At 43.2% G+C, this 8226-nt stretch overlaps 1 protein-coding gene across 1 annotated transcript; it reads left to right on the forward strand.

Annotated features, from left to right (window-relative positions):
* Window positions 1-487: 487 nt before the first annotated feature.
* LOC125519151 (iron-phytosiderophore transporter yellow stripe 1-like) lies at window positions 488-2980 on the forward strand. The gene is made up of 6 exons (XM_048684036.2): window positions 488-730; window positions 1115-1212; window positions 1333-1467; window positions 1565-1754; window positions 1844-1970; window positions 2055-2980. Exons 1-6 carry the CDS (start codon window positions 488-490, stop codon window positions 2978-2980), a joined length of 1719 nt encoding a protein of 572 aa, XP_048539993.2.
* The last annotated feature ends 5246 nt before the right edge of the window (window positions 2981-8226 follow it).

An 8226-nucleotide genomic window follows, 5' to 3' on the forward strand; every position in this document is an offset into this window, starting at 1 on the left:
ATATATGATGCAAAAAAACTTAGAGCTCTAAAGTGACGGCAAGAAACGTGCGTCCACTGCTGTATATATTACTCTCGCTCTAGTACGTTCATCTCTTTGTTTCCTTGATTAACTCTCCCAGATTGAATTGTTCCTAGCTAGTTCATCAGCTGACCTGCAAAAATGTGAATTAGATATCTAGCTAACTGCACTGTCGACCTGCTATTTCGCGCGTTCATCGGCAAACAGCTGGAAGAGGCATTTGCTTGCAGCGATTATAAAAAGAAAACTAAGATACTTGGACAGAAAAGAGTAGTGATACCCAACTAGCTAGGGCATTCCAGTTTATAATATATAGATACAGAAAACTGCAGCACGGGGAGTTGACATTTCCCCGTGAACCCCTATATAATTCCATGGCATTGCGTGAGCATTATCATCATCAATCACCATCTGTCCGCTCCACGAGATAGGAGCTGATAACCGAGGAGAGGGAGATCGATCGACCATGGACGTCACAGCCGACCGCACACGGGTGGCGCCGGAGATCGAGAAGGACGTCGACGACGTCGCCATGGAGGGCGACATGGAGTCGGACCCCGCGCTGGCGCGCGAGCGGCAGCTGGAGCCCGTGCAGCCGTGGCAGGAGCAGCTGACGGTGCGGGGAATGGTGGCGGCGCTGTTGATCGGCTTCATCTACACCGTCATCGTGATGAAGATTGCCCTCAGCACGAAGACCAAAATACCTCACGTATCATTTGTTCTCGGTCCAGCACGAAGACGTACTATATAGGCGTACAGGGATAAAAACTTAGTTGTACTCTAGAATCTTCATTGATTGATTTTCCTACTCCATCATATGGCTCCGGTAAATTAATTGCCCTCTAATTAATTAACCTAAGGCTCACCCAGATCAAGTCTACTTAATCACTAGTACTCTACAACATGATGAACTAAGTTTGTTTCAATGGGTGAGCCTTAGGTCCAGCACGAAGACCAAAATACCTCACGTATCATTTGTTTCAATACAAGTTTCAAGAGGAATATACAAATTATTCCTGCGAAATCTTGTACAACTAAGTTTTTATCCCTGTAATTGTTTTGGACTCTCCATGATTTTCCAAAATGTATTCAGGTTTTGGTGGTCGACTACAAACTGACCTACCCCAGTGGGACAGCAACTGCTGTTCTTATTAATGGGTTTCATACCCCCAAGGGAGACAAGAATGCAAAGTATGGATTCTATCACCTCTGTCACGCCCATTACATAACATAACATTACATTGCAATTGATTCACTAAAACATTGAATCAAACAAGGTATGATGAATTATTCCTTGATTTTTCATGACAGGAAGCAAGTCCATGGGTTCCTAAAATACTTCGGGATCAGCTTTATGTGGAGCTTCTTTCAATGGTTCTACACTGGCGGCCCTGTTTGCGGTTTTGTGCAGTTCCCTACTTTTGGTCTCAAGGCTTGGAAACAAACGTATGCATTTTTTGCTTTCTATAGTTTCACACTATAATATATCAGTAATTTTTCGTACGCAACAAACTCTGTTAATTAATGTTTCTTGGTGTGACAGGTTCTTCTTTGACTTTAGCCTCACGTATGTGGGTGCGGGAATGATTTGCTCACACCTAGTGAACCTCTCCACTCTCTTGGGTGCAGTTCTTTCATGGGGGATAATGTGGCCACTCATTAGCAAACAGAAGGGGGTTTGGTACCCCGCAGATGTACCAGCAAGCAGCATGAAAAGATTGTATGGTTACAAGGTATCTACCTTTTTTTGGTCAAGTACTTTAATAAATAATAGACATCACTTAAAGAGTGGACGTCACAGTATTAATCGCTCTTGTTATAGGCCTTCTTCTGTGTAGCTCTAATAATTGGAGATGGCCTTTACCAATTCTTGAAAGTCACATATGTCACTAGTAAAAGCCTACATCAACGATTAAACAAAAAAGTTGTTACCAACAAAGGAGAGGAAAGCATACGTTTTCAGTACTTCAATCCCCTCATTTAAACTCAGGTTCTGTTCTAACGTGTAGCATATGAACAAAATTCAGTGACAGATAGAGATGGTATGGCTTCACCAGAGGAAATCCAGCGCGATGAGATTTTCAAGAGTGACAACATACCCTCATGGATGGCATACACTGGATACGCCGTGCTTAGCATCATCTCATCAATCAGCATACCCCTGATGTTCTGTCAGATAAAGTGGTACTATGTGATAGTAGCATATCTCCTTGCACCTGTGCTCGGGTTCTCCAATTCCTACGGAGCAGGTCTCACTGACATCAACATGGCCTACAACTATGGCAAGATCGCCCTCTTCATCTTCGCAGCCTGGGCTGGCAAGAAAAATGGTGTAATTGCTGGCCTGGTTGGTGGTACGCTGGTGAAGCAGTTGGTCCTCATGTCTGCCGAATTGATGCATGACTTGAAGACGAGTTATCTCACGTCGACATCCCCAAGATCCATGCTTGTGGCACAGGCTATCGGGACGGGCATGGGCTGCATCGTCTCACCCCTCACCTTCATGCTCTTCTACAAGGCATTTGATGTTGGTAACCCAGATGGCTATTGGAAGGCGCCGTATGCACTCATATACCGTAGTATGGCGATTCTCGGTGTGGAAGGTTTCTCAGCTTTGCCAAACCACTGCCTCTCAATATCGGCTGGAATTTTTGCATTTGCGATGCTTCTGAGTATTGCAAGGGATATCCTACCACGCAGGTATGGCAAGTATGTTCCACTACCGATGGCAATGGCGGTGCCTTTCCTTGTAGGTGGGAGCTTTGCCATTGACATGTGCATCGGGAGTTTGGTGGTATTTGTGTGGGAGAAGATGAACAAGAAGGAGGCTATCATCCAAGTGCCTGCTGTTGCATCTGGCTTGATATGCGGGGATGGCATATGGGTATTCCCATCTTCCCTACTAGCTCTTGCCAAGATTAACCCTCCAATCTGCATGAAGTTCACTCCTGCCAACTAGGGAGCTTTCTCAGTCACACCTTCTTCAACTATCTTTGGATTTTACGTTGTGCTACAAGTGCTCCATGGTTGGAACTTTGTGGAGTACATTTTATGGTGTGTATATATGATTCCATGGCATTAGATCTTTGTCGCGAGCGTTGATTCTTACAATTTTATATTGGTCGTGTGCTTATATTTTCAATCAAGTGTATCTAGTGAGTTTATCCTGACATGTAATGAACTCTCTGATTGTAAATTTTTCAGCTATCTTAATATTTTTTAGACAAAGGTAAACTTTATTCACAATGATGTGCACCTGCACTTTTTTGTGGAGTCGGATGCATACACATGGTTACACTACTAGGGAAAACCCTATAGGCATATGCTTAGTAGTAGCACGGGATGGAGACTGCGCGCTACAGTTAATTAGTAGCAGTGCGAGGCTAAACGCCACGCTACAGGTAGTACATAGTAGTGGCGTGGATAGAGCGGCCCCGTGCTATTACTAAGTGGTCCCCATAGTACCCCCGGGGCAGGCCGCAGTAGCAACATTGGGTATACGACCCATGCTGCAACTAATCTAATAGCAATAATGTCGTCTGTGTACCCCGCGTTGTTACTACTTATACACGGGGCTAGCTGGTGGGTTCCGCTTAGCAGCAGTGCGGGTACGTACGCCCGCTCTATAGGTAATAACTATAGTGGAAGTGCGGGCGGGTTATCCCGCGCTACTACTAAGTGTGCCGGCCAAAATATCAGACACCTTTCCCCCTCCTCCCTTCCCCTTCCCTTTCCCATAGCTTGCTTTCCTCTCTCATTTGCTTTCTTATCTCTTCCTTCAATTCTCCCCCTCCTCTCTCTCTCTCTCTCTCTCTCTCTCTCTCTCTCTCTCCTTTGCCCCTCCACCATCTCCATTAATGGCTCCCTTTCCTCTCACTTGCTTTCTTCTCCCTCTCTCTTCCTTCTTCCCATATCTCTTGCCCCTCCACTTCATTGACTCACTAGCTCTCTCTCCCACTCCAACAGTTATACTCATCTCTCCTCCCCAAGTAGATCTACTTATTTAAGGAAGTAACTTATCTACCTCCTCCTCATTAATAAAGAAGGGGCATTAATTATCCTTGCCCACTTCGATCCTTTGCGACACCAGCCTCATCACCGTGCTCCCTATCGAGATAGGTGGGTAAAAAGTAGTGTTATGCAAGATTGGAATTTGTGTGATATGACTGAATTGTGGGATATGATTGAATTGTGTGATATGACCGAATTGTGTGATATGAACGAATGGTGCGACATGACCGAATCGGGTGATATGATGGGATTGGTTGTGGCATGAGTTGCCTATGTGTATTTGCCGAATTGTGCGTGACATGAGTTGCCTATGTTTTGCTGAAATGTCCATTTATTCATGTTTCAGCGAATTTCGGGCAAACTCGATCGATATGTCCTATTTAATCCCACTCTTGCTCATAGTATATCATAATTTAGATCGATGATGAAACATCTGTATGTGACCATGTAGTTGTTGTTTCAAGATGATGATGAGACATTTGTGTTGGATCATTATGATGATGATGATGATGATGATGATGATACTATGTTGTAGCACTTCGATGATGATGATGATGATGACGATCGGATATTCTTGTCTCATATAGTTTCAATGTATGTGTATGTTGCTATTGTATAAAACCTGTATATATACAACGTAAATATGCAAAAAATATACAGAAAGTCTTAGTAGTGGCGCGGGATAGGAGGGTAGCAGCAAGACTAGTGCAGCGCTACTGCTACATAGAGTTAGTAGTAGTGTGGGGTTCATCCCGGCACTGCAGCTAGTTAGCAGTAGCGCTGGATTGACCCACGCTATTGCTAACTCTTTGTAGCAGTAGTGCAGGGTACCACACGACGCTACTGTTAGAAAGCAAGTTGTAGCGCGCTAGCAGTAGCGCGGTGCCCCACGCTCTGCTAGGCCATTACCCCACGCTGCTAGTAGGTTTTTTCCTAGTAGTGTTAGATGGAAATTTCATCGCCACCAAAATATATATGTGGATATGTCCAACACATCCTATGTATGAGAAGATTATCCTTCTCTTATTTTCTAGTCCAAGCACCATTTTTAGCAAACTTCACCGTGTTATATTCCGAGACTTGTGGGGATAAAACCCACATAATAGTATAACTGTTTACAACTACTGTGAATAAGAAAAAAATCACGTGTATGGATATATAATACTGGCAACACGTATTGAACTAGCAACTTCCCAAAGCCACATGAGGACGTTGGGATGAGCAAAGTGTCCCAAGGCTAACACCACCGCTAATCAGAGCGGTTCACCTTGCTGTCTCACCACTTTGGTTGCCACCAGATCGACAGAAAGGATACCCTCCAGTGAACCTCAAGTCAAACCACCAAGTGGATTCAAGGATGCAGAGTCTGCAGCACCATACAAGATTAATGAGCACATGCACCGGCAGTCGAAGAAAACCATTCCTCGGTTGGATATCTCTACACATGGAATCCTGCAATACGAAGGAGCTAGCTCCAATGCCGATGCTCTTCGTGACTGCATTGTGGGCCTCCTGAGTAGAGGTTGGAGGTGGAGAAGGCATGAAGAGAACAATGATGTTGTGTAAGATTGACCCCATGTCAACACAACAGAATGACCAGAAAACATCACCTACAGGGAAGGGAACTGACACAATGATTGAGAATGGCAACACAGGCCTCGGCTCCAAGACAACCAGTGGAAAACCTTCAGGGCTCGAAGATGGAGCATAATAAGATTAATACCGGAGAAGATGAATAAAAAAATCAAGGTCTGGCAACTGAAACTTGGATGAATATGGTGGGGTTATTGAAAAAAGACCAAAATCTGCTAGTAGAGCTCCAAATTATGAGAAGAGGGAGTAGATCTAGCAGGAACATATTAAGAGACGTTTTTCGGGGATGGGGGAATCAAGGGAAACTAGAAGAAAACCATCACAGACGTCCACCCCAAGTGTCACCTCGACCCAAACTCGCTATATCCTCCACATCAACAAACACAACAAATGACATAATGATGATACCACTAGGAATGCAAACCTAACAACGTTAACTAATACTAAAGGTAGGAAGCGCAAGGACCCCCTCCCCATCTCTCACCTCCCCGACTGGTGAGGCCACTTGATCTAGTAGAGATAGGGGCTGGAGGAGGAGGACGAGGAGAGGTGCGATGCAAGGGAGACATATATGCAGAGCCAACAAGGCCGGGTTGTCCACCCACCATGTGAGGTACTACCTGTTGCATGCACACTCTTAACATTTCATGTAGTTTAACTATGTTTCAAAAATATTCAAAACTCAACAACTTATGAACTGAACATTAAAATTATGATCCGTTCACCGTTGGAGCTCCTAGACTAGCTCTTCAAAACTGGATCCCTTATGTGATTATGTTTCAATGAATAGTTTTTTTGGAAAGCATGCTAGTTTAGAATGACACATTGCACATGGTTGAGAAAATCTCATGGCATATGGAACTAAGGCCCTCACCATCGGCATGATGGACACACATCACACATGGTTACTAGTTGCCATTGGCAAGATATTTTCTATGAAGGTGGGACTTTCCATTAAAGGATGAGTCAGAGAATCTTCGTGTGGAGATAAAGATTATCCATAATGATTGACTAAAATGTCTAGAGAATACCATTTTTTCACAGCGAACCAAACCTTCATACATCAACTTAGAGGACATCTTAAATATTGAAAACTCTATAGGCCTTACACAAGATGATTGGGCTATGGGAGCTCTGCTATGCCCAAAAGTGGAATCGTCTATGCAATTGAAAGATTTGAGTAGTTAATTCGATAACCATGATTGAATCCTATGCTGGGCCCTAGACGGCAAAGAGCTTCTAATCCCATATCTTACGGAGCTCATGTGCTTTCGTAAGGACAAGGAGTACATACCACTTCCCCGTTATCCACCGTAAGTCTATTAATATAGAATGGCATTTCATTTTCATTTCGTTTGCACGTATCTCTGTCTACTTACATCCCTCTTTTCAGATTTACATAGTAACTTTGGTCCTCATTGAGATCTTTCATATATTGGCCAATGATTTTTTATCTTTATTCCAACAAAAAAAGGGTCAAACCTCAATGGCATCTGGTCATTTTTGTTAAGGATTTGGTAGCACCTCGAAATAAGACATGTTTGGGACTCCATTATAAGTACTAATGTAGAGTGCAACCTAAAGTTCATGTGACTTGTGGGTAACAAGTATGCGCCAGTGTGGACTCGTTTGTTCAGTCAAGAAGCCAACATTGATGATGTGATATGATATCATCGAAAACTTTCTACTATGAGTTGTGTAACGACATGTATAATTGGAAGGTGAACTTTACATGCATCCAACATATCTTGGTGCACATCATTGACTATGATGTGATCCTACCAAAGGATAAATAAGTCATTGAGACAAAAATGTGTTAAGCATATAAGCACTTTCGACTTGATTTGAAGTGGTTAGTTACGCAAGACGGGAAGAGAGTTTCCTTCTTCAGAGTCCTTTTATCCCAATATTAAGGATAATGTGTGGGCCTTTATTGAAAGAAGATGGTTGATCCCCTTCCCGACTCATTCCATCCTCCCCCGGTGGGTCGTCCTCTTATTCACTCTCGCGAGCAAAGAAGAAGAGAGACATCATTCAAGACAGCAATGGACTGAGGTATGAGACGATAAAGGTAAAGAGAAGGGGTCGTCGTTGGTGCATAATAGATCTTTACTATCTACGATCTTTCTCGGTGCATACGCTGACATCCAACTACTAGACAAGGCATGATTTTTTCAAGGGTGATGCTCACAAGCCACATGTAAGCCCTAGGAAGTTCAAATTTTGTATACAAAATTCAATAGATTTGTTGCCCGCAAAAAAACTTGATAGATTCGTTATTTATGCAGTTCATCAATTATTGCATGATAATAGAATTAACTACTTTGTTCGTTGGTTGTGCACTCATGTTCTTTCATACATTTGTGCTGAATTTCTATGTCATATACATAAGAATGTGTTTGTGAATATTGATGTTATTTATGCATATAGGAATGTAGCATGTGAAATACAATCGGCTATGTGCTGGATATATGAATTCTGAGAGAAAACCATCACGAATTGTGCAACAATTTGACCTGCGCCAGGTTTGACACATAGAGTGCAACCCCCTAATGGGCAGAGTTGAGGTGCTCATTCCTGGACACTCCTTTACACATGCGA

Source organism: Triticum urartu, chromosome 7A (genome assembly GCF_056163025.1).
Source record: "Triticum urartu cultivar PI428250 chromosome 7A, HENAU_Tu73, whole genome shotgun sequence".
Lineage (NCBI taxonomy): Eukaryota > Viridiplantae > Streptophyta > Magnoliopsida > Poales > Poaceae > Triticum > Triticum urartu.